Source organism: Coregonus clupeaformis, chromosome 14 (genome assembly GCF_020615455.1).
Source record: "Coregonus clupeaformis isolate EN_2021a chromosome 14, ASM2061545v1, whole genome shotgun sequence".
NCBI classification, from domain to species: Eukaryota; Metazoa; Chordata; class Actinopteri; order Salmoniformes; family Salmonidae; genus Coregonus; species Coregonus clupeaformis.
Window position 1 is genome coordinate 29,332,421 of NC_059205.1, and position 27,965 is coordinate 29,360,385.

Consider the following 27,965-nt stretch of genomic DNA (forward strand, 5'->3'; position numbering starts at 1 on the left):
GTAGTGCAGGAGGCACAGTGGGATGGAGAGATGTATTGGAGACCATAAGCATCAGAATGAGAGGATTTTCAACTGATGACCAAGAGAGACAAACCAAATAGGAGAGGAGACAAACAATTGTTGGCCCACGTATGTTTTTTTTTGCTGGTGGTATGGGCAAGTGTGACACCAGAATTAAATATCTTGGACAGCAAAAGTTTTTATTGACAGTAACATAATTTCAGCACCAAGTACACATCTACTTATCTTGCTTTCAGTACTTACTAGTACCTGATTTACTTGCATGAATAGTGGCAAAATGTCCTTCAATTTTGGTAGCTAGACTCAGATCATAAAATACATTTGTGCTGGTTCAGAAAAAAGATAACCAAGACACAAATTAAACAGATAAAAACGATGATCAGTTCAAGCAAGGTCACAAGCCTGCGGGTGGTTTGAGGAGTAGCCTACAGATTGACACACTGTTCTCAACCACAGCCCACTGAGTCCAGTCCAGAGGTACAAGAGGACAGTCCATAGACCAGTCAAGCTGCTCGGCTGTGGACAAGAGGGCTCCTCTCCCTCTGCGTGTGTCTGATTGGGGGGTTAGGGGGAACTTAATCGTCCGAGTCTGTGTCATGGCGCCGCCTGTGGCTTTGTGTAGGAGCAGCAGGGGCTGCCTTGTAGCTAGCACGGTGACGGGGTACAGGGGACCCCCTGTCGGAGGAGTCTGTGTCATGCCTCTGCTGGCGTCGTTGGGAGGAGGAGGGGTGGCGCTCGCCCTTTGGCCCCCCCCTTGAATGGCTGTCATGGGGTCTGGCTCCAGTCTGACTGAGGCATGATGGATTATGATGATGGTGGTCCTTTCTGCGCCTGAGGAGTAAAACACACACACACAAACAATCAATGATTGGGACTAGTAGGTGGGGGTCGAAGTAAGCTGTTGTGAGAGCTGGCTGAGGAAGATAAAGCAGAGATACACTTAATGTTATGATACAAACCTTTACCTCATCTATAGAGGATGATAACTATCTCGGTTCCATAGGAGAATAATAAATAAGGCCTCCCCCCCAACCCCAAACAACAAGATAAGCATTACATTGGCTGGATGATGCATTCACTCAGTTCAAATCAACCCTACACCCATTTTAAATTTCATAAGACTACCTCTTCCTGTTGCTAAACATCCTAAGACTCCTTTTTCATCACTGTCCTGTATTACCACAGAATTAAGCAGCTGGACACATTAACTGACATCCTTAGTAAGGGTAGCTACAACCTGTTCTATATTTCGACCAAGCATACAAAGTTTATGGTTGACAAAACTTTTCAAGTTTGGCACAAAAACTCAGCTTTTGAGATGGAACCAAAAACCAGCTTCACCTCCCTCTTCAACAGTGATTTAGCGCCCTCTAGTGCCAAAGGCAAGGACTTGTCTTGTAGCATTATTAGGACATTGGTGTTCAGTTTCTTGTGATAAATGTTGTATTATCATTTTAAAAAGGCATCAGGATAATATGTACAAATGACCTGCAGGTCTAAAAAGGCAGAAACATGCTAACCTTTTACTGTCACTGTCTGAATCTGAAGAGGAGGATGAGTCTCTTCTCTGAATCTTCCTCTTTTTTTCTCTTTTCCTTTCTTCTTTTTGCTGCTCTAAAGTCTATGAATGGAAAATATAACGGACAAGTCTTTTGATTTTTGTTGTTGAGACAGTAATCTGAAGAAATGTACCTCAGGACATCGATTGTCAATACAATATGTGATCAAAAACACATTACCTTTGATCCATGTGACAGGAGACTGAAAAGATTTGGCATGGGTCCTCAGATCCTCAAAAAATTATACAGCTGCACCATCGAGAGCATCCTGACTGGTTGCATCACCGCCTGGTATGGCAACTGCTTGGCCTCTGACCGCAAGGCACTACAGAGGGTAGTGTGTACGGCCCAGTACATCACCGGGGCCAAGCTTCCTGCCATCCAGGACCTCTATACCAGGCGTTGTCAGAGGAAAGCCCTCAAAATTGTCAAAGACTCCAGCCACCCTAGTCATAGCCTGTTCTCTCTGCTACCGCACGGCAAGCGGTACCGGAGTGCCAAGTCTAGGTCCAAAAGACTTCTCAACAGCTTCTACCCCCAAGCCATAAGACTCCTGAACAGCTAATCATGGCTACCCGGACTATTTACACTGCCCCCCCACCCCATCCTTTTACGCTGCTGCTACTCTGTTAATTATTTATGCATAGTCACTTTAACTCTGCCCACATGTACATATTACTTCAACTACCTCAACTAGCCGGTGCCCCCGCACATTGACTCTGCACTGGTACCCCCCTGTATATATAGCCTCCCTACTGTTATTTTATTTTACTTCTGCTCTTTTTTTCTCAACACTTTTTTGTTGTTGTTTTATTTTTACTTTTTTGTTAAAAATAAATGCACTGTTGGTTAAGGGCTGTAAGTAAGCATTTCACTGTAATGTCTGCACCTGTTGTATTCGGCGCATGTGGCCAATAAAATTTGATTTGATGTCCTGTTTCTCTGTGTTCTCAGACATCTTTCTTGCAGAGGCTTCCTGGCATCCAGACTTCCCTTCTGTTTTATGGTGCTGTGAAAACAATGCTCTCCATTATGACCATAATCATGTAACATCTAACATGTCTATTACAGCATCAATTCCCAAACTGGATAAATCATGTAGCTACACCAGTGGAGGCTCCTCAGAGGAACAAGGGGAGGACCATCCTACTCAGTGAATTTCATAAAAATTAAAAGTTATCCTTTTTAGATAAAACTATACTAAATATATTCACGTCACCAAATAACTGATTAAAACATTGTTTTGCAATGAAAGTCTACAGTAACCTCAACAGCATCTTCTAGGATAGTTCAATAGTGTAGCCGGAGGACAGCTATTTTCCATCCTCTGGGTACATTGATTTCAGAACAAAACCTAGGAGGCTCATGGTTCTCACCCCGTTTCATAGACTTACACAGTTATTATGACAACTTCCGGACGACGTCCTCCGACCTATCACTGTCACTGTCTGTCACCTTGATTACACCAATTTGTCTCTCGACCTCACGATGGATTTAGGGCAAATTTGAGTATTATGTAGTAGCCTAAACCTATCGCTGTTACATTTAACTGGGTGAATGGAATATGAATGACAGTCATTCAATATGCTGTAATAGAAATAAGGCCATGCTCATAAAAAAAAAGTGCCCTCCCTAATCTTAAAACGGCACTGAGCTACAAATGTGTAGCTAACACAAATGGATTAACACACCAACACATTGTTGTGTACTATTCTGGATAGCTAAACTTTGAGTTTGGATGTTCTACACAGAGAGCATAAAAATAAACTTACTGTAAAGACTGACAAGCCTATTTTGGCAGCTTCCTTCTCCTGTTGGGAAAACACAATTTTCTGTGATGTTGCACTGGTGACAGAAAACATATTCATAATTACTCAACTAGTACACTCAAATCCAATATGGCAAGCACTCTTTTTTCCCACTTGAATTCCAAGGGGATACTCTGCCATGGACTTATGTACGCTGCTACAAAAATAGAGTCTAAAGAGCGACGTGAGATAATGCGTAGAAGGGGTAAAAAATTAAATAACATCTCTAAACTGAGGATACATAAACACAACTCAAGAGCCACAGTGGTTCCAAAACCATTAATATCTTGTTGGTGGAATCTCCTACTGTAATACAGAACCAGAGCCTAACATTTCAGCAACAAACACTTTTGCAAATAGCAGACAGTCAGTTACCCGGAGCTTCCAAGGCCTGAGACTCTATCCACATCTCTGTCCTCAGCTTCCACCTCCTCCCTTCTGCAAGGTCCTGTTGGGCACATTGCAATCGACATTAAAGCAATCATGTACTCATCCCTAAGATTTATGATCAAATATGATTGGAAATGGATTCTGCTTGCTATTTGGGATCTAGGCTAGTTACTGTAAAACAGTGTGACAAGTGCAAAAAAATAAAATAATAATAATAATAATAATAATGATTGATTGAAACTAAATTGAATTGTATCTTCCCTGGTCGAATGCAGTTGTGATACTATAAAATGAAGACATGATTGTGATCCAAAACATACAATCTAGGACTTGTGCAACAAAAAGCACATAATACAAATGTGTCTCAAAAACACTATGAAGGAAAAAAAGAAGCACCTCTTTGGTCAGGCAGTTGGTTGTCTCTTTATAGTATTGTGGCCTCTGAAAAGAAAGAATAAGACATATTAGTTTGACTTTTGATTCTAATATTTCTGTAAGGTTCTTATTTCTGTGTAATGTTCCTCTTACAGGGCAGCAATCAGTGCCTCTTGCTCTGCTGCCTTCACAGCGTCAAGCTCCTCTTCTCTTGACATAGGCTTGACACCGCCTGTTTTGTCTTTGGCATACCACGTCAGATCTTAGCCTTTCTGCCATCGCCCCACTGGTGCCATAAGGGAGTTCCCTGGGGATTAAACAATAACAGGGATGTAACTTTACTCCAAATGCAAGCATGCGTGCCCAAATCAGAGACATGGCTTTAGTAATGAAGTTATACATAAAGTTTAATTCGGTTTGATTTTCCAAACACAGAAGTGATTATTATAACTATTCTTCCTCAGGGTGATATCTAGAAATCTAAGATTTTGCAACAATGCTCCGCTCTCCTCCTGGCTGCAGTGTTGTAAAACCTTTGAAAAACAGTTATCGTGACCAGCGTATTAATTTGGAGAACATCTCCAAATTGCACAACGTTTCAAGTTAGTCAATTCATACATGTGGTCCTCTGTAGCTCAATTGGTAGAGCATGGCGCTTGTAACGTCAGGGTAGTGGGTTTGATCCCCGGGACCACTCATACGTAAAAATGTATGCACACATGACTGTAAGTCGCTTTGGATAAAAGCGTCTGCTAAATGGCATATTATATTATACATACACACACACAATGTATATGTATACACATATACAGTGAGGGAAAAAAGTATTTGATCCCCTGCTGATTTTGTAGGTTTGCCCACTGACAAAGAAATGCTCAGTCTATAATTTTAATGGTAGGTTTATTTGAACAGTGAGAGACAGAATAACAACAAAAAAATCCAGAAAAACGCATGTCAAAAATGTTATAAATTGATTTGCATTTTAATGAGGGAAATAAGTATTTGACCCCCTCTCAATCAGAAAGATTTCTGGCTCCCAGGTGTCTTTTATACAGGTAACGAGCTGAGATTAGGAGCACACTCTTAAAGGGAGTGCTCCCAATCTTAGCTTGTTACCTGTATAAAAGACACCTGTCCACAGAAGCAATCAATCAATCAGATCCCAAACTCTCCACCATGGCCAAGACCAACGAGCTCTCCAAGGATGTCAGGGACAAGATTGTAGACCTACACAAGGCTGGAATGGGCTACAAGACCATCGCCAAGCAGCTTGGTGAGAAGGTGACAACAGTTGGTGTGATTATTCGCAAATGGAAGAAACACAAAAGAACTGTCAATCTCCCTCGTCCTGGGGCTCCATGCAAGATCTCACCTTGTGGAGTTGCAACGATCATGAGAACGGTGAGGAATCAGCCCAGAACTACACAGGAGGATCTTGTCAATGATCTCAAGGCAGCTGGGACCATAGTCACCAAGAAAATAATTGGTAACACACTACGCCGTGAAGGACTGAAATCCTACAGCGCCTGCTCAAGAAAGCACATATACAGGCCCGTCTGAAGTTTGCCAATGAACATCTGAATGATTCAGAGGAGAACTAGCTAAAAGTGTTGTGGTCAGATGAGACCAAAATCGAGCTCTTTGGCATCAACTCAACTCGCTGTGTTTGGAGGAGGAGGAATGCTGCCTATGACCCCAAGAACACCATCCCCACCGTCAAACATGGAGGTGGAAACATTACGCTTTGGGGGTGTTTTTCTGCTAAGGGGACAGGACAACTTCACCGCATCAAAGGGACGATGGACGGGGCCATGTACCGTCAAATCTTGGGTGAGAACCTCCTTCCCTCAGCCAGGGCATTGAAAATGGGTCGTGGATGGGTATTCCAGCATGACAATGACCCAAAACACACAGCCAAGGCAACAAAGGAGTGGCTCAAGAAGAAGCACATTAAGGTCCTGGAGTGGCCTAGCCAGTCTCCAGACCTTAATCCCATAGAAAATCTGTGGAGGGAGCTGAAGGTTCGAGTTGCCAAACGTCAGGCTCGAAACCTTAATGACTTGGAGAAGATCTGCAAAGAGGAGTGGGACAAAATCCCTCCTGAGATGTATGCAAACCTGGTGGCCAACTAAAAGAAACGTCTGACCTCTGTGATTGCTCCTGTAAGTCGCTCTGGATAAGAGCGTCTGCTAAATGACTAAAATGTAATGTAAATGTATTGCCAACAAGGGTTTTGCAACCAAGTACTAAGTCATCTTTTGCAGAGGGGTCAAATACTTATTTCCCTAATTAAAATGCAAATCAATTTATAAAATTTTTGACATGCGTTTTTCTAGATTTCTTTGTTGTTATTCTGTCTCTCACTGTTCAAATAAACCTACCATTAAAATTATAGACTGATTATGTCTGTCAGTGGGCAAACGTACAAAATCAGCAGGGGATCAAATACTTTTTTTTCCCCTCACTGTACATACATACACATACATACAGTACTTTGGGACATGTAGTGTGTATGTGGACACCTGCTCGTCAGACATCTCATTCCAAAATTATGGGCATTAATATGGAGTTGGTCCCCCCTTTCCTGCTTTAACTGCCTCCACTCTTCTGGGAAGGCTTTCCACTAGATGTTGGAACATTGCTGCGGGGACTTGCTTCCATTCAGCCACAAGAGCATTAGTGAGGTTGGGCACTTACTTTGCGTGATTAGGCCTGGCTCGCAGTCAGTGTTCCAATTCATCCCAAAGGTGTTCCATGGGGTTGAGGTCAGGGCTGTGTGCAGGCCAGTCAAGTTCTTCCACACCGATCGTGACAAACCATTTCTGTATGGACCTCGCTTTGTGCACGGGGGCATTGTCATACTGAAACAGGAAAGGGCCTTCCCCAAACTGTTGCCACAAAGTTCTAAGCACAGAATCGTCTAGAATAACATTGTACGCTGTAGCATTAAGATTTCCCCTCACTGGAAGTAAGGGGCCTAGCCCGAACCATGAATAACAGCCCCAGACCATTATTCCTCCTCCACCAAAATGTACAGTTGGCACTATGCATTCGGGAAGGTAGTGTTCTCCAGGCATCCGCCAAAACCAATGGCGGCGAGCTTTACACCACTCCAGCCGCCGCTTGGCATTGCGCATGGTGATCTTAGGCTTGTGTGCGGCTGCTCGGCCACAGAAACCCATTTCATGAAGCTCCAGACGAACAGTTCTTGTGCTGACGTTCCTTCCAGAGGCAGTTTGGAACTTGGTAGTGAGTGTTGCAACGATTTTTAGTCAATACACGCTTCAGCGGTCCCGTTCTGTGAGCTTGTGTGGCCTACCACTTTGCGGCTGAGCCGTTGTTGCTCTTAGACGTTTCCACTTCACAATAACAGCAGTAGCAGGGCAGAAATTTGACGAACTGACTTGTTGGAAAGTTGGCATCCTATGATGGTGCCACGTTGAAAGTCACTGAGCTCTTTAGTATGGGAAATTATACTGCCAATGTTTGTCTATGGAAATTGCGTGGCTGTGTTCTCGATTTTATACACCGGTCAGCAACGGGTGTGGCTGAAATAGCCGAATCCACTAATTTGAAGGAGTATCCACATACTTTTGGCTATGTACACTGAACAAAAATATAAAACGCAACATGTAAAGTGTTGGTCCCATGTTTCATGAGCTGAAATAAAAAATCCCAGACATTTTCAATATGCACAAAAAGCTTCTCTCTCAAATTCTGTGCACAAATTTGTTTACATCTCTGTTAGTGAGCATTTCTCTTTGCCAAGATAATCCATCCACCTGACAGGTGTGGCATATCAATAAGCTGATTAAACAAATGTATTTCATTTTACTGATTCCCTCCTATGAAACTCAGTAAAATCAAATAAATAGTTGCGTTTATATTTTTGTTCAGTATAGTGTATATATTATATGGCTACTTTCTCATAGCAAGCTATATCTGTGCGCCTACTAAGTTAGCTACGTAACGTTAGCTTTCACATTCCCTGACCAACTGCAGTCGAGTGTGCGTGGCTGCTCTCCATGGATCTTGCCAGTATTAAATAAAGGTGTCAGCTGTGTGCGCTTGGCTTTATGAAGTTTATCATTTCGACATAGTTAGGTTTACCAAAAGAGTACGTTTCAGGCAGATACTGAGTTACTCACAAGCAATGTAATGAGAGACTACAATAAGAAAAAAGGTAAGAGAACGTGGCATTCGTGGAGAAATGTTTACAGGCTATCACGCTAACAGTTAGCTACTATTGCTAGCTTAAAGTAGCTAGCTACATGATCGATTATTATACATTGCCACCCTTACTGAAGGTACTAACAAGCATCTAACTAGAAAGTAAAATTGACCTACTTAACAGTTAGCTAGTCGCCCTGTATTTGCAAAGCTGACTAGACAGTTAGCACCACACTGTCGTTGACGATGGGATGGATGCCCATTTTACTCCACTTACCGAGGTAGTTTTCCCTGTGTTTATCGCCTTTCACATCGTCCCAGTTGAACTGGTCTTGGCCTCCCCTTACACCCCCAGATCTCGAGGCACCTAACATAATTTCCGAGTTTAATCAAGATAAACGATGAAAGCTTTGTTTACACGTGCGCGCTAGGCCCTGTATTGATGTCCATCCGGGGAGTTTCCTTCTGACTTTCCTGCCAGTTTCTCTTCCACGTTCGCCTCGGGCGAGATGCTAGCACTTGGATTATAACGCAAGCGAGATGGTTAGAAGTACGTTGAGTAACCTTTTAGTATTTTGAAGAAATGTCGCTAACTGAACCTTTGAAAAACTAAGTACACAACACCGTTGCAAACTGCTCTGTTTCTCGGGCGTTTGCACGATCAGCATGTGCGCAGATAGCTCATTTAGCTGGGGGCGTTCATTACTCAGTTCGTAATGCTAAATCTGCTACCACTGTAAAATACGTTTATCAAACAATTCGATTAATTAGCTTTATACATTGAGTTGGTTGTATATTGCCAAACGAGCTGTGGAATTATGTGTATAGCACGCGCAGTCTAAACGCTTAAGAATTACTGGTTTATTTGGCTCGTGATGATGACGTCGAAACACAATCTGTTATGGCTCTCACACAAAAAGTAGACAGAAGAGGGAGAAGACGCCTTGGAGACATTATTGAGATCTTGGACCGCAGTCATTGCAGATGTATATGAGGTATTTCTCCAGGCTCTTCTCAGGTAGGATGATATAGACTATTTTGACCGCTAGTCTATAAAAGGTGTCAATAACCCTGCTGTTTCCCGGCTTTATCACTGAAGAAGCTAGCCAGTCTGTCACACAGGCCATAAACATTTGTCAATCCGTCTTCCATTATTTGACTGAAGATGATATTAGCTATCTAATTCTCTGTCCGTTTATGTTGAAGTTCAAAATGTCTTGTTTACATAATCATCATCTATCCTCTCCCACACAGCTATTAGAAGTCCAACCTGCTATAGATGGTATAAGTGGTGCCTAAATTAGGTGTCAAAGTCATTTACATGGCCCTATTATGGCGTGCTGCATAAATTAGGTGTCAACGTTTAGCTATCTTCAACTTGGTGTTTCTAGAAAGCTAGCATGCCTGTGATTTATAATGAGGGACAATATGGTGAGAAAATTGAAATGTATTGTTAGTACAGATTGGACCTGGATTTGCAGCTTTTGTCTACTTTTATTGTTGAATGGATTTTTATTTTGTTGCCTTATTTTAACTGCATAAAATAGGGATTCCCAAAATGTGGTCCTGCCCCCCCTGTGATCAGGGGCGTGCAACTATAGTTTTCCTTTCACACAAAATGGGTTAGTGCAACACATTCGGCAGAAAATAGCTTCATTTTCGTGAAAACAGAAGTGCAACGCTATTTGGCTAGAAGCCACACAAGTAAATGAGCTTACAATGAAAAAGCAATTTATTCTTTGCATGACCATCATATTTCTAATGTTTACCGTAGGACATGTGGTTGGCAACATTCTTTCTAAGTTTTAAAAAAGTAATAAAAAATCTTACCAGAGAAACACAGCTACATTTTACATTTTAGTAAATTAGCAGACGCTCTTATCCAGAGCGAATTAGTTAGTGAGTGCATAAATTTTTTCATACTGGTCCCCCGTGGGAATCGAACCCACAACCCTGGCGTTGCAAGCGCCATGCTCTACCAACTGAGCTACACAGGACTACGTGCATATCAGTCCGAGTGCCGTCTGCTGATAGAATGCCAGTTTGTGAATTCTCATCCAAGTGGAGAAGTGTAACTAAAGCACAAAATGAGTCTGATGCTGAGCAGAAATTACAATAAGAAACATTTTTAGATCTGCGTTTACAAAACGCAGCAAGATATCGTTTTTTTTTTTTTTTCTGCATGAAAATGCAGAATTCTGCTTTAACACGACTCCTGAGTGCCAAGGGACCGAGTTAGGAAAACCCTGTTCTAGACTAGCATCAAGTAATGACAGCAGAGAAGCTGAACGTATCTAATTATAGACAAGTTGATTAACAAATAGCCTACCAAATGTCATACATTTTGCCAAGGAAGAGATAAGTGCGCAAACAGCAGAAACAAATCTAAATTAGGCTTAACTATTTTTCCCCCCCCTGACATTCCGCCGTCCCTGAGTAATATGTGCAGGTAGTCTACATGAGCCTTCTGAAGTAACTGTTTGACAATCAGATGGAAACATCATGACTGGTTGTGTTTATGACACATTAAAAGGTAGGCTAATACATTTTAAAAGTTAGACAACAAATCTTTACTATTAGGCCCATAGGGATCCTATTAAATTAATAGGGATTCAATATGTTATTCTATTATTAGGCCCATAAAATGTTTAAATAAATGCGCATGCACACATAGGAGGTCCCTGTACTGGGAAGAAATTAAATATACTTTCAAAATTAAGCATATCCTCCCTTATGCATAGCCTACACACGTGTAATCTATCTTACGTGACTGAGCACTTTGTTCATATTGCAGGCTGCAGCTGACTGCAATAACTACTAATCAGTAGTAGCCTAATGAAAGTAAGCTCCAACTGATTTTACATGATGAAAGGTTGGTCACTGTCTGCCAAAGACCGATCACATGCTGTGGAACAGTGGAACACATATATGGGTTAACCTAGTCCAAATCTGTAATGGCATGCAGACTGTTTCCTGTAACCTTTTTGAACTAGCTTTATCCCATGCCTGCAGTCAGCTCACATGCTCCTTGTTTTCTGTCACATTTGAAAAGTGGTGCCTTGAGGTGTTACGGAAATCTTATAGGCTCAACCTATGTATGGTGCTGTTGAAGACCCAATTCTTTTGGGATGTGTTAGTGAAAATAATCTTTAACTTGTCACCTTTGGAAATTCACAATTTCTGGCTGCTATTCTGACTGAAAGTAAGAAAAAGCTAGATCTAGACCCAGCTAGATCTATATGGATGGGAATGGGCAATGGTGCGGTTACTTTATTACGCATGACATTTGACTGGATAAACCATATTGTTAGTCTGTCACAACAACATATGGACAGAAAATAGTCTGACTCTATGCATCCCAGAGTCAAGACCATTACTCTGATTCTGACATTGAAAGGAGCTGTGCATTTGTTTGTGGTTTTAAACATTCAAGAGGCGGTGGAGAATGAATGCCTGTCACATGCAGCTGTCAGGAAAACCTCAGTGCATGCATCTTTCTTGCAAGGGGTGAGCCAAGGATTGGGTTAAGCTGAAGCTGGGTTTATCTGGTCTGATTTAGCCTATTACAAGAGAGAAACATTTAAAAGTATGGAAAATAGCTTATGGATTCATAGGCTACATGGCTATTATTGCAAACTCCTTTTTCTGCAGACAACTCTTGTTCCTTTAAATTAGCATCTATAGATTTATGCGGAGTAGGCAGCACTATAGCTAAATATGACACGTCATCCGCATGGAGTGTTATTTTTGGACATCTACCCAAACCCACTGACTTTTCAGTAAGTAGCCTATTGACTAGCAATGCATAGATGGCATGGTCGTTTAATAGTGAAGTGCAATAGACCTATTTTGTGGAATGAATAGGCCTTTATTTAGTCATTTATGAGATATAGGCTAGGTCTTGATATGTTTGCAATGTTTAATAGTAATGGAAAAGGCTGTGGTATGTAGACTGTTGTATGATAGATAATTGCTCATCTGAGTTTATTTTGTGTTTTGCATGATTGGTTTATCATTTTCGTAGCCTAGAGCAGGAGTGTCAAACTCATTTTGCATCGGGGGCCGCATTAAGGGCCGCACTGAAAATTAGTATTCTGTTAAAATGTGCAAAAAAAAATAGTTTTGGGAATTCTCGATGCTCCCTGACTGTCTAGCTTTAATTTCAGTGATTATTAAAGAACTGGACACAGTCAAGAAACTGTATGAATGTAGGCTCATTATCATTTCTACATAGCTTTGATTTGGTTTTAGTCATTTAAAAGTATATTGAGTTCATATTCCCCCCCTCCCCCCAAAGCATATTAAAAGCTATATATATATATATATATATATATATACGTACGTACGTACGTACATACATACATTTTGAAAGAAAAGCAATTTTTTTTGTCCATTTAAAATAACATCAAATTATTCAGAAATACAGTGTAGACATTGTTAATGTTGTAAATGGCTATTGTAGCTGGAAACTGCTGATTTTTAACGGAATATCTACATAGGTGTACAGAGGCCCATTATCAGAAACCATCAGTCATGTGTTCCAATGGCACGTTGTGTTTGCTAATCCAAGTTTATCCTTTTTAAAAGGCTAACTGATCATTAGAAAACCCTTTTGCAATTATGTTAGCACAGCTGAAAACTGTTGTGCTGATTAAAGAAGCAATTAAACGGGCCTTCTTGAGACTAGTTGAGTGTCTGGAGCATCAGCAATTGTGGGTTCGATTACAGGCTCAAAATGGCCAGAAACAAATAACTTTCTTCTGAAACTCATCAGTCTATTCTTGTTCTGAGAAATGAAGGCTATTCTTGTCAAGAAACTGAAGATCTCGTATAACGCTGTGTACTACTCCCTTCACAGAACAGCGCAAACTGGCTCTAACCAGAATAGAAAGAGGAGTGGGAGGCCCCGGTGCACAACTGAGCAAGAGGACAAATACATTAGAAAGTCGCCTCACAGGTCCTCAACTGGCAGCTTCATTAAATAGTACCCGCAAAACACCAGTCTCAATGTCAACAGTGAAGAGGTGACTCCGGTATGCTGACCTCCTAGGCAGAGTTGCAAAGAAAAAGCCATATCTCAGACTGCCCATCTTAATCTTTTCTTTTTATTGGCCAGTCTAAGATATAGCTTTTTAATTGGAACACAGGACTGATGGTTGCTGATAATGGGCCTCTGTATGCCTATGTAGATATTCCATTTAAAAATCAGCAGTTTCCAGCTACAATAGCCATTTACAACATTAACAATGTCTACACTGTACTTCTGATCAATTTGATGTTATTTGAATGGACAAAAAAAAAGTTTTTATTTCGTAAACAAGGACATTTCTATGTGACCCCAAACTTGAATGGTAGTGTATGTATGTATGTATGTATGTATGTATGTGTGTATGTATGTGTGTATGTAGATGTATATACAAACAGTGAGGGAAAAAAGTATTTGATCCCCTGCTGATTTTGTACGTTTGCCCACTGACAAAGATGTGATCAGTCTATAATTTTAATGGTAGGTTTATTTGAACAGTGAGAGACAGAATAACAACCAAAAAATCCAGAAAAACGCATGTCAAAAATGTTATGAATTGATTTGCATTTTAATGAGGGAAATAAGTATTTGACCCCCGCTCAATCAGAAAGATTTCTGGCTCCCAGGTGTCTTTTATACAGGTAACGAGCTGAGATTAGGAGCACACTCTTAAAGGGAGTGCTCCTAATCTCAGTTTACCTGTATAAAAGACACCTGTCCACAGAAGCAATCAATCAATCAGATTCCAAACTCTCCACCATGGCCATGACAAATAGCTCTCCAAGGTTGTCAGGGACAAGATTGTAGACATACACAAGGCTGGAATGGGCTACAAGACCATCGCCAAGCAGCTTGGTGAGAAGGTGACAACAGTTGGTGCGATTATTCACAAATGGAAAAACACAAAATAACTGTCAATCTCCCTTGGCCTGGGGCTCCATGCAAGATCTCATCTCGTGGAGTTGCAATGATCATGAGAACGGTGAGGAATCAGCCCAGAACTTCACGGGAGGATCTTGTCAATGATCTCAAGGCAGCTGGGACCATAGTCATCAAGAAAACAATTGGTAACACACTACGCCGTGAAGGACTGAAATCCTGCAGCACCCGCAAGGTCCCCCTGCTCAAGAAAGGACATATACAGGCCCATCTGGAGTTTGCCAATGAACATCTAAATGATTCAGAGGAGAACTGGGTGAAAGTGTTGTGGTCAGATGAGACCAAAATTGAGCTCTTTGGCATCAACTCAACTCGCCGTGTTTGGAGGAGGAGGAATGCTGCCTATGACCCCAAGAACACCATTCCCACCGTCAAACGTGGTGGTGGAAACATTATGCTTTGGGGGTGTTTTTCTGCTAAGGGGACAGGACAACTTCACCGCATCAAAGGGACAATGGACGGGGCCATGTACCGTCAAATCTTGGGTGAGAACCTCCTTCCCTCAGCCAGGGCATTGAAAATGGGTCGTGGATGGGTTTTCCAGCATGACATTGACCCAAAACACACAGCCAAGGCAACAAAGGAGTGGCTGAAGAAGAAGCACATTAAGGTCCTGGAGTGGCCTAGACAGTCTCCAGACCTTAATCCCATAGAAAATCTGTGGAGGGAGCTGAAGTTTCGAGTTGCCAAAAGTCAGCCTCGAAACCTTAATGACTTGGAGAAGATCTGCAAAGGGGAGTGGGACAAAATTCCTCCTGAGATGTGTGCAAACCTGGTGGCCAACTACAAGAAACGTCTGACCTCTGTGATTGCCAACAAGGGTTTTGCCACCAAGTACTAAGTCATGTTTTGCAGAGGGGTCAAATAGTTATTTCCCTCATTAAAATGCAAATCAAATCATACAATTTTTGACATGTGTTTTCCTGGATTTTTTTCTTGTTATTCTGTCTCTCACTGTTCAAATAAACCTACCATTAGAATTATAGACTGATCATGTCTTTGTCAGTGGGCAAACGTACAAAATCAGCAGGGGATCAAATACTTTTGTCCCTCACTGTATGTGTATATCTATATGTGTTTGTGTGTGTATGTATGTGTATACAGTATTTAGTCAGCCACCAATTGTAAAAAGTATTTAGTCAGCCACCAATTGTGCAAGTTCTCACACTTAAAAAGATGACAGAGGCCTGTAATTTTCATCATGGGTACACGTCAACTATGACAGACAAATTGAGATTTTTTTTCTTCAGAAAATCACATTGTAGGATTTGTAATGAATTTATTTGCAAATTATGGTGGAAAATAAGTATTTGGTCACCTACAAACAAGCAAGATTTCTGGCTCTCACAGACCTGTAACTTCTTCTTTAAGAGGCTCCTCTGTCCTCCACTCGTTACCTGTATTAATGGCACCTGTTTGAACTTGTTATCAGTATAAAAGACACCTGTCCACAACCTCAAACAGTCACACTCCAAACTCCACTATGGCCAAGACCAAAGAGCTGTCAAAGGACACCAGAAACAAAATTGTAGACCTGCACCAGGCTGGGAAGACTGAATCTGCAATAGGTAAGCAGCTTGGTTTGAAGAAATCAACTGTGGGAGCAATTATTAGGAATTGGAAGACATACAAGACCACTGATAATCTCCCTCGATCTGGGGCTCCACGCAAGATCTCACGCCGTGGGGTCAAAATGATCACAAGAACGGTGAGCAAAAATCCCAGAACCACACAGGGGGACCTAGTGAATGACCTGCAGAGAGCTGGGACCAAAGTAACAAAGCCTACCATCAGTAACACACTACGCCGCCAGGGACTCAATTCCTGCAGTGTCAGACGTGTCTCCCTGCTTAAGCCAGTACATGTCCAGGCCCGTCTGAAGTTTACTAGAGTGCATTTGGATGATCCAGAAGAGGATTGGGAGAATGTCATGTGGTCAGATGAAACCAAAATAGAACGTTTTGGTAAAAACTCAACTCGTCGTGTTTGGAGGACAAAGAATGCTGAGTTGCATCCAAAGAACACCATACCTACTGTGAAGCATGGGGGTGGAAACATCATGCTTTGGGGCTGTTTTTCTGCAAAGGGACCAGGACAACTGATCCGTGTAAAGGAAAGAATGAATGGGGCCATGTATCGTGAGATTTTGAGTGAAAACCTCCTTCCATCAGCAAGGGCATTGAAGATGAAATGTGGCTGGGTCTTTCAGCATGACAATGATCCCAAACACACCGCCCGGGCAATGAAGGAGTGGCTTCGTAAGAAGCATTTCAAGGTCCTGGAGTGGCCTAGCCAGTCTCCAGATCTCAACCCCATAGAAAATCTTTGGAGGGAGTTGAAAGTCCGTGTTGCCCAGCGACAGCCCCAAAACATCACTGCTCTAGAGGAGATCTGCATGGAGGAATGGGCCAAAATACCAGCAACAGTGTGTGAAAACCTTGTGAAGACTCACAGAAAACGTTTGACCTGTGTCATTGCCAACAAAGGGTATATAACAAAGTATTGAGAAACTTTTGTTATTGACCAAATACTTATTTTCCACCATAATTTGCAAATAAATTAATTAAAAATCCTACAATGTGATTTTCTGGATTTTTTTTCCTCATTTTGTCTGTCATAGTTGACGTGTACCTATGATGAAAATTACAGGCCTCTCTCATCTTTTTAAGTGGGAGAACTTGCACAATTGGTGGCTGACTAAATACTTTTTTCCCCCCACTGTGTGTGTGTGTATATATATATATATATATATATATATATATATATATATATATATATATATATATACATACTACCGATCAAAAGTGTGTGTGTATGTACAGTGAGGGAAAAAAGTATTTGATCCCCTGCTGATTTTGTACATTTGCCCACTGACAAAGACATGATCAGTCTATAATTTTAATGCTAGGTTTATTTGAACAGTGAGAGACAGAATAACAACAAATAAATCCAGAAAAACGCATGTCAAAAATGTTATAAATTGTTTTGCATTTTAACGAGGGAAATAAGTATTTGACCCCTCTGCAAAACATGACTTAGTACTTGGTGGCAAAACCCTTGTTGGCAATCAGAGGTCAGACGTTTCTTGTAGTTGGCCACCAGGTCTGGCTAGGCCACTCCAGGACCTTAATGTGCCTCTTCTTGAGCCACTCCTTTGTTGCCTTGGCTGTGTGTTTTGGGTCATTGTCATGTTGGAATACCCATTTTCAATGCCCTAGCTGAGGGAAGGAGGTTCTCACCCAAAATTTGACGTTACATGGCCCCGTCCATCATCCCTTCGATGCGGTGAAGTTGTCCTGTCCCCTTAGCAGAAAAACACCCCCAAAGCATAATGTTTCCACCTCCATGTTTGACGGTGGGGATGGTGATCTTGGGGTCATAGGCAGCATTCCTCCTCCTCCAAACACGGCGAGTTGAGTTGATGCCAAAGAGCTCGATTTTGGTCTCATCTGACCACAACACTTTCACCCAGTTCTCCTCTGAATCATTCAGATGTTCATAGACAAACTTCAGACGGCCCTGTATATGTGCTTTCTTGAGCAGGGGGACCTTGCGGGCGCTGCAGGATTTCAGCCCTTCACGGCGTAGTGTGTTACCAATTGTTTTCTTGGTGACTATGGTCCCAGCTGCCTTGAGATCATTGACAAGATCCTCCCGTGTAGTTCTGGGCTGATTCCTCACCGTTCTCATGATCATTGCAACTTCACGAGGTGAGAACTTGCATGGAGCCCCAGGCCGAGGGAGATTGACAGTTATTTTGTGTTACTTCCATTTGCGAATAATCGCACCAACTGTTGTCACCTTCTCGCCAAGCTGCTTGGCGATGGTCTTGTAGCCCATTCCAGCCTTGTGTAGGTCTACAATCTTGTCCCTGACATCCTTGGAGAGCTCTTTGGTCTTGGCCATGATGGAGAGTTTGGAATCTGATTGATTGATTGCTTCTGTGGACAGGTGTCTTTTTATACAGGTAAACTGAGATTAGGAGCACTCCCTTTAAGAGTGTGCTCCTAATCTCAGCTCGTTACCTGTATAAAAGACACCTGGGAGCCAGAAATCTTTCTGATTGAGAGGGGGTCAAATACTTATTTCCCTCATTAAAATGCAAATAATTTAGAACATTAAAAAAAAAATTTTTTGTTGTTATTCTGTCTCTCACTGTTCAAATAAACCTACCATTAAAATTATAGACTGATAATTTCTTTGTCAGTGGGCAAACGTACAAAATCAGCAGGGGATCAAATACTTTTTTTCCTCACTGTGTGTGTATATATATATATATATATATATATACATCAAATCAAATTTTATTGGCCACATGCGCAGAATACAACAGGTGCAGACATTACAGTGAAATGCTTACTTACAGCCCTTAACCAACAGTGCATTTATTTTAAACAAAAAAGTAAAAATAAAATAACAACACAAAATAATGGCAGAGGCGTCGTATGTTTGACCTGCCTGGCCTACAGACACCTGAAAGAAGGCCATCCCTAGCCTATGTCACAAGCTGATGGCCAGGGTTTAAACTACTGTGTACTGAGAGGTGATTGGAGGGAGTAACGATTTGGTTTCACTATGTTTGCGCGTGCGTTCCTCCCACAAGCAACACATGGATTGACAAAGGCTCCAACATATAATAGTGCTGCTCATTCAATTGCCTAGCCTGTCCTCCCACATCCTGCTGCTCACCCAGCTCCCTCACTCACACGTCTACTGACGGTGAACAAAGGTAAGGAGGAAGAGTGACTTTAGTGTATATAATTTATATGATCTAGCCTATATGGCTAACAACTAAATAATTTGCCTAATTTCAGTTTGTGACAAAACAGGCAGTCATTGTGTAGAGATTAGAGAGTAATTGTGCCATCTAAACCGCTGTGAAATATATTTTCCATAACCCAAAAATATTGTGTTTTGAAGCTGGTGTACAAAACCGAAAGTGAAAGATGCTAAAACTAAATTTAAGAACGGGAAGCATAGAAATTAAGGGTGGGCCGAGTACTCGGACAAAAGGAGTATCATAACGGATATGGAGAATTTTCCGAATAAGATTATGATACGAGTATTTTTTTGTAATTGCGCGTGATCGAAAAACAAATATTTTCGGCTGCCAGCATACATCTCTCTTTCACTCAAACAGTGTGACGCGCTATGTTCTCTAAACAACTATTGGCTAGTTCTTCTGTCTGTAAAGAAACGGGAGGGGGTATCGATTGAGCCTGCTGCAACGATTGGATTAGAACAAGCCGCTCTCCCTCTGCGCTCATTGCCCAATACAGACATACGCGCGGCTCTGTTTCATTCACTCACTCGTCTCAGGGCAGACGTATCCCACTCTCCAAACATCGTGTACGGTCCATAGCTAGTCATTGTTGTTAAATTTAGTTATTTCCTGTCGACTTTGCTGGCTCCCCAATGGTGGAACAAGCTCCCCCACGACGCCAGGACAGCGGATTCACTGACCACCTTCCGGAGACACTTGAAACCCTACCTCTTTTTAAGGAATACCTGGAATAGTATAACAGTAATCCTTCTACCCCCACCCCCCCATTAAAAAAAGAAAAGAAAAAAAGGGTGGTTGTCCCACTGGCTATCCTAAGTTGAATGCACCAATTTGTAAGTCGCTATGGATAAGAGCGTCTGCTAAATTACTTAAATGTAAATGTCATATGGTTGTTTTTGTCTGTCTACTTGGCGGTGTTTGGTAGGCCTACTTTGTCTGTCGGTATAATAATTCCATTGCTGACGACGTCTGTCATTATGTCGTGATCCAAGCCCATGCTTGCTTGCTTGCTTGCTATTATTTCTTCTCGCCTAGACATGTTTACCTAGCGACAGATAATTCGAATGTTAATTGACCAGTGGCGATTTTAGCATATGAATCTTGGTGGGGTAAACTCTCCTTGTTTTTTATGCATGCCAGCAAATCCATTAGACAACAAAACACTAAACAATACATTAATTGCACTATAAAGGTGACAAACGGTGCCCACAAACTGTTATGGCCTAAATAAAGCTGTCCCAACAGCAGAGCTTTTTTTTCCAGCACCATGGAGTGAATCCTTACCACTGCTACACCTTGCTATCAGCAGAGCCTTGTCTGGCAGTGAAATAGTTCATTCAGCCTCATTTACTGCCTTTTGAAAAACATAGCTGATGTTGCTGACTTGCTTAAACAAATGTGGTTTCTACTGACAATTGATGTACAAACTGTGGCATAAGGGGACGATGATCGGATAAGAGGCAATCCGTAATTTAAATTAAGACATTAATGAGCGAGCTAGGACGGACATAGTCAATATAACTATTTGTTCAGCACTTTTGAAATGTACAGCGACAGAATTCAGAACATGGGCTAGTTTTAACAGTATTCTCCCTGTACACCAAGTCAGAACCGTAGGATAAATTAGGGGGGGAATATACAGTGGCTTGCGAAAGTATTCACCCACCTTGGCATTTTTCCTTTTTTGTTGCCTTACAACCTGGAATTAAAATTGATTTTTGGGGGGTTTGTATCATTTGATTTACACAACATGCCTACCACTTTGAAGATGCAAAATATTTGTTATTGTAAAACAAACAAGAAATAAGACATAAAACAGAACTTGAGCGTGCATAACTATCCCCCCTCCAAAGTCAATACTTTGTAGAGCCACCTTTTGCAGCAATTACAGCTGCAAGTCTCTTGGGGTATGTCTCCATAAGCTTGGCGCATCTAGCCACTGGGATTTTTGCCCATTCTTCAAGGCAAAACTGCTCTAGCTCCTTCAAGTTGGATTTGTTCCGCTGGTGTACAGCAATCTTTAAGTCATACCATAGATTCTCAATTGGATTGAGGTCTGGGCTTTGACTAGGCCATTCCAAGACATTTAAATGTTTCCCCTTAATTCACTCGAGTGTTGCTTTAGCAGTATACTTAGGGTCATTGTCCAGCTGGAAGGTGGACCTCCGTCCCAGCCTCAAATCTCTGGAAGACTGAAACAGGTTTCCCTCAAGAAGTTCCCTGTATTTAGCGCCATCTATCATTCCTTCAATTCTGACCAGTTTCCCAGTCCCTGCCAATGGAAAAACATCCCCACAGCATGATGCTGCCACCACCATGCTGCACTGTGGGGATGGTGTTCTCGGGGTGATGAGAGGTGTTGGGTTTGCGCCAGACATAGTTATGCACGCTCACGTATTCTGTTTTTTTGTCTTATTTCTAGTTTGTTTCACAAAATTTTTTATTTTGCATCTTCAAAGTGATGAGCATGTTGTGTAAATTATACAAACCCTCCAAAAAAACATTTTAATTCCAGGTTGTAAGGCAACAAAATAGGATAAATGCCAAGGGGGGTGAAAACTTTCGCAAGACACTGTGTGTGTGTGTATATATAAATATATATAAATATTTTTTTTTTGCAAAACAGGTGGGCCTCAAAACAGGTGTTTATCTTGTTTGTACAAATGTTGTGGCAAAAGTGTCAGGAGATAAATGTTGTTCTTGAAAGTGAAACAATACAGTGAGGGAAAAAAGTATTTGATCCCCTGCTGATTTTGTACGTTTGCACTCTGACAAAGACATGATCAGTCTCTAATTTTAATGGTAAGTTTATTTGAACAGTGAGAGACAGAATAACAACAAAAAAATCCAGAAAAACGCATGTCAAAAATTTTATAAATTGATTTGCATTTTAATGAGGGAAATAAGTATTTGACCCCTCTGCAAAACATGACTTAGTACTTGGTGGCAAAACCCTTGTTGGCAATCAGAGGTCAGACGTTTCTTGTAGTTCGCCACCAGGTTTGCACAAATCTCAGAAGGGATTTTGTCCCACTCCTCTTTGCAGATCTTCTCCAAGTCATTAAGGTTTCGAGCCTGACGTTTGGCAACTCGAACCTTCAGCTCCCTCCACAGATTTTCTATGGGATTAAGGTCTGGAGATTGGCTAGGCCACTCCAGGACCTTAATGTGCTTCTTCTTGAGTCACTCCTTGGCCGTGTGTTTTGGGTCATTGTCATGCTGGAATACCCATCCACGACCCATTTTCAATGCCCTGGCTGAGGGAAGGAGGTTCTCACCCAAGATTTGACGGTACATGGCCCGTCCATCGTCCCTTTGATGCGGTGAAGTTGTCCTGTCCCCTTAGCAAAGAAACACCCCCAAACATAATGTTTCCACCTCCATGTTTGACGGTGGGGGTGGTGTTCTTGGGGTCATAGGCAGCATTCCTCCTCCTCCAAACACGGCGAGTTGAATTGATGCCAAAGAGCTCGATTTTGGTCTCATCTGACCACAACACTTTCACCCAGTTCTCCTCTGAATCATTCAGATGTTCATTGGCAAACTTCAGACGGGCCTGTATATGTGCTTTCTTGAGCAGGGGGACCTTGCGGGCGCTGCAGGATTTCAGTTCTTCACGGCGTAGTGTGTTACCAATTGTTTTCTTGGTGACTATGGTTCCGTGTAGTTCTGGGCTGATTCCTCACCGTTCTCATGATCATTGCAACTCCACGAGGTGAGATCTTGCATGGAGCCCCAGGCCGAGGGAGATTGACAGTTCTTTTGTGTTTCTTCCATTTGCGAATAATCGCACCAACTGTTGTCACCTTCTCACCAAGCTGCTTGGCGATGGTCTTGTAGCCCATTCCAGCCTTGTGTAGGTCTACAATCTTGTCCCTGACATCCTTGGAGAGCTCTTTGGTCTTGGCCATGGTGGAGAGTTTGGAATCTGATTGATTGATTGCTTCTGTGGACAGGTGTCTTTTATACAGGTAACAAGCTGAGATTAGGAGCACTACCTTTAAGAGTGTGCTCCTAATCTCAGCTCGTTACCTGTATAAAAGACACCTGGGAGCCAGAAATCTTTCTGATTGAGAGGTGGTCAAATACTTATTTCCCTCATTAAAATGCAAATCAATTTATAACATTTTTGACATGCGTGTTTCTGGATTTGTTTGTTGTTATTCTGTCTCTCACTGTTCAAATAAACATACCATTAAAATTATAGACTGATCATTTCTTTGTCAGTGGGCAAACGTACAAAATCAGCAGGGGATCAAATACTTTTTTCCCTCACTGTATATGGGGCAAGTGAATTAGCCTACCTTCATCTAAATGTGTCTGGAATAAATGTAGGCAGTAGTAGCCAGCCTTGCATTGAGCTATTTATTAGCCATCTCGTTGATAATTGAATAGTACTACGTAAGTAAATCATGTGCATTTTCATCTGTCGGGGTCGTTTATCAATGTGTGTGAATGAGTGAAGGAACATAACGATGCACTCTGAGTGATAGCGCAGTAATGCGCACTTGAGGTATAGGCTTTACTGGCGTTTTAAAGCGCACTTCCGGGTTTTCCGGTCACGAGTAAATCAGATTATGAGTATCAAGTGCGGTAAAACTAATACGATTACGAGTATGACAAGATCGGCACATAGAACAGATTTACCGCTTCTTAGGCTTGCTTTCAATGAGAATGAAAAATCTATAACACATTTCTATGCACATTTGGTCGGGTTGTCCAAAAAGTTACATATTGCAGCTTTTAAACAGTCATTGCAAACTGAAAAGCTTTACTGAAATAACTTATTCTGCCTTGCAATCAGAAGCAGCAGAGTTATTTTAGGCTCTCCAATTAGATTGTTCCATGGTGGTGCCGTGGTAACAGCCTAACAGGACATGATAACCACTGTAGGTGTAGGGTTAATTGGTCCCACTAGTCTTGCTTAGGATGTGTACTACAGAATCACCAATTCATCAGTTTTTGTAGGATACTTGGTTTGTCATATCCATTTCATATTCAGCCCTTAGGCCTATTTGTGGTATTGTTTAGACCAGGCGTATTACACCACTATTTGAATAAAGGCTACTTGAGATTTACTAGTTTCATCATGTGAATAAAGGATAGGCCTAGATATGTTTTTAATCTCAAGAATAACAGCTGCTGTGCCTGGCTGTTTCTCCTCATGACACCAGTTCCAACCATTTGTGTAAAGTGAGCTCTGTCTCGTTACATAACTCATACCATAAAGACGTGATGTAACCAGTGCAGTGAGGAATTCCAGATTGTGTGTTCTTCTCCTCTCATCTTACCCTGTCTCTCCTTCTCTCCCCCAGCTATGGCAGGACCCAGGCCAGTGGTGCTGAGTGGCCCGTCAGGGGCTGGGAAGAGCACGCTGCTCAAGAACCTGCTCAAGGAGTACGAGGGCATCTTTGGCTTCAGCGTCTCGCGTAAGTGTGCTCTGCACAAGTCCCCTGTTAACCATGTAAAATGTCAGGGAGGTGTCAGTTACAGAAATAAAATATCTAATTGTGTGCTCTCATCCCTCAGATACAACAAGGAGCCCTCGTCCTGGTGAAGAGAATGGTAAAGGTAGGTAGGGTTTTTAAACTCCAAGATAGACACTTGTACTCCAAATCCTCCTGCTACATCACTTTAGTTAGCTTCAACCATATTTGGGGGACCTATGCTGTCCCCTGTGTCTTATTCTTTTCAATAACCAACCTTTTAACCTTAAATTGTTGTTTCAGATTACCATTATGTTACAAGGGAGTATATGCAGGCCAGCATCGACAAAGGGGAGTTCATTGAGAGCGCAGTGTTTTCGGGGAACATGTACGGGACGAGCAAGGCCTCCGTGCAGGCCGTCAAGGACAAGAACCTGATCTGCATCCTGGACATCGACATGCAGGGCGTGAGGGCGGTCAAGACGACAGACCTCAACCCCATCTATGTCTCGATCCAGCCTCCGTCCATGAATATCCTGGTGAGAGCCAGGAGGCATTATAAAATGGTTTACTAGGGTCATTTTTGTCTTGTTTAACTTGTATATTATTGGTTATATACGTGCAATATGGTTATAAATGTGTAGTAACTCCTGATCTAAAGCTATCCACCCCCCCATGACTTAGTCTCCCTCTGTCATTTGGCATTTTAGGAGAAACGTTTAAGGGACAGAAAGACTGAGTCAGAGGAGAGCCTCCAGAAACGTTTAGATGCTGCTCAGGTGGACATGGAGATAAGTGAGTCTGATTCTGGAGAGACTTTGGCCGATAACAGAGTTGGATGTTTATAAATGAAATGTTGAGAATTTGTTGAAGGATGTTGTCTAAAACGTTTCCCCCCCATCTTTCAGGCAAGGAACCTGGCATATTTGACGTTGTCATTGTCAATGATAATCTTGAAAATGCCTATGGGAAGTTGAAAGACGCCCTTATTGAGGTGAGTTTGTATCGACATAACATAGCTGGGTATGATGGACTGGGCCATATGCACCATTTAACTTGCCAGTAAATCCTAAATCATTAATATATATTTGTCAGTGTTGAATTTCACCATCTCCAAAATGTCATCCTCAAACCTATTTTATTTTTTCAGGAAATCAAAAAAGTCCAGAAAACCAACTTGTCGTCTTAAGCGAGAAGAAACCTGACAGCCATCCTGGCCACTCCTTACAAAATGGCAGCCCCCTATTCCAATCCTGAACATTCCGTCAGATACTGGTGTGGGAAGGAACTCCAGACAACATGCCTCACCCTGAACCACAGATGGTAGCCTTTTGAGTGTGCAGGAATATCTAGCCTATGTTTTTACATATTTGGAAGATATAGGCAGGTATTAAGATGATAAAATACTGTAAATAGAGATAGTTCACTTCTATTTTGCTGTTTTTATTTCTTTGGCTGGTGGTCAGTTTCAAAGTTGTTGTATTTTGATCCACAAAGAAAAATACTCCATTAATGGTTAACCTGGGACTGAGATGGTCCCTAATATGTTTTGCTTGTTTTATTTTACTATGAAGGAGTACTGCACACAGGAGATTCTGTCGCCAATTCATTCTTCTGTCCATCTACCAGTATGATAGCCCCAAAGCATTCTATTTGTATTCACTCTGACCATAATAACAAGACCCATTCCATCTACTGGATAAACAAGTTTGCTCAGCAAGAGTGGACACTTGTATGGTATGTTCGCAAATGTCATGGCTTGCTGCAAAGACTAGCCCTGTCAGTACTACTTTAGAACATTTCTGTTCTGTTCCTGTCTAGCAGAACTGACCTAAAAATGTGGTTGTACGGAAATGCATTGGTTGTCATATTAGCCACAGCATGGTTCAACAGATATAGCCGGAAATGTAAAAGAGTAGAAATATTTTTTTATGTTGCCTTTTCATTCTTTTTGAAAGAGGGATTTCTGACTCACAATAGTGCGTCAACATAGAGCAGCTAACAACCAATGCCAGGGGCCTGGGCACTAGCTAACTCTGGCTCTTATGTAGTCATACAGGGAAGCACCATCCATTCATATTACAGCCGATCTCAGGAACTTACTGTAGCCTAGCTGCTGTTTGCTAGGGGTCCTAGTCAACTTGTGTGTGAAGCGATCTATGTTGGAAGTTTCCCTGTAGGTTTTACCATACTATTGAAATGATGATAGAATGACTTAATTCACCAATAAAATCAAAGATTGCCATTTAGGATTTACAATCATGTTAATCACTCTATAACAGCTATACAGTTTAGCTGAACTTCCTGAAACCACGACTTACCCCTAATAGATGTTTTGTTGTTCACTGTTGTTGTACAGGCGTGAAACTTTTACATTGTATATGTTTTGTGTTTTTTATCATTATTTTACTAATCTTACCTGTAGTATAATGATATGCAGGGGGCCTTTTTTGGACAGAAAATGATTGAATGAGAATAAAAGATCAATGGAATATTAAATAAATGGAGCAAATAGTGTCAGTCCTCAAAGGAAAATAAAGAAAAGCTTAAAACACGGAGCATCAGCTTTACTTGAAACTGTCTACATTGAATTCCACAAAACCTGTCTTTTGTTCTAAGTCAAGGCATCCTTTTAAAAAGGCTACATTGTCCCAGCAGCTTTTGATGTCTTTTAAGTTTGTAGTTTGACATGCCTTGTTTTACAAGGCAACTTCCATTCACAACCCAAATTCAGTGCATTGGTAACTATTATTTGACATAGGCTACTGTGGCCCATGACTATGCTCCACTGCTTATTGTCCTTTGTATTTGATTTCCCTTTGAACATGAAATTCATTCCTTTGCACAAATTACTTATTGAAACATATTTTTATGTAACTTTTTCACAAACCAACTTTTCAATGATTTAGGGCTCTATTCAATCTGTAAAGCTGAAGCGTTACAGATTCCGTGATGGAAATGTAAGATCATTTCCGATTGAGCCGACATATGCAGTATTTACCGTAAATGCAGTTTCCACTAAAACGAAACATTGCCTTTAAATTTAAATCATGCTATAAAGCTGAACTTCCCAGATGCAGATTGAATAGAACCGTTAATGGTGCAAGCGTCATAGCCCTGCTTTGCATGTATTGTTTTCATTGGCCAGATATTGACAGTTCACCCAGCCTTCAACAAGTCCTTGTTTTACAAATATGCATGTCTAGTAACATTTTATGTATGTGTTTTACAACAGTAGTAAAGTCAAATAATGAAACTATATTGCCTGGATATCCTTTTATTTTATAAGCGATCCAGTTCAGTCAAAAACTTAGCTGAAAACAGCCATTGATTAGCTGAGCATTATGGCAGAATGGTTGAAGGCCAAGCACCTGACCTGAAATATGTAATCAATAGTTAGAGCTACCATTGTTGACTCCTAATTCTGGCTAGTATTTCTTAGCCCTACACTTCTATATGTTAAAGGTT

At 41.5% G+C, this 27,965-nt stretch overlaps 1 protein-coding gene and 1 pseudogene across 3 annotated transcripts; one reads left to right on the forward strand and one right to left on the reverse strand.

Annotated features, from left to right (window-relative positions):
- Nucleotides 1–179: 179 nt before the first annotated feature.
- LOC121581045 lies at nucleotides 180–9,181 on the reverse strand (annotated as a pseudogene).
- guk1a (guanylate kinase 1a) lies at nucleotides 7,914–27,756 on the forward strand. 3 transcript variants are annotated; one of them, XM_041896399.2, is made up of 7 exons: nucleotides 7,914–8,336; nucleotides 24,387–24,500; nucleotides 24,601–24,642; nucleotides 24,801–25,036; nucleotides 25,208–25,292; nucleotides 25,406–25,491; nucleotides 25,648–27,756. In XM_041896399.2, exons 1-7 carry the CDS (start codon nucleotides 8,312–8,314, stop codon nucleotides 25,684–25,686), a joined length of 627 nt encoding a protein of 208 aa, XP_041752333.1. In that variant the 5' UTR covers nucleotides 7,914–8,311; the 3' UTR covers nucleotides 25,687–27,756. The 3 variants fall into 3 exon arrangements, with proteins under 3 accessions (XP_041752333.1, XP_041752332.1, XP_041752334.1); XM_041896398.2 differs by lacking the exon at nucleotides 7,914–8,336 and adding an exon at nucleotides 9,231–9,341; XM_041896400.2 differs by lacking the exon at nucleotides 7,914–8,336 and adding an exon at nucleotides 18,917–19,017.
- The last annotated feature ends 209 nt before the right edge of the window (nucleotides 27,757–27,965 follow it).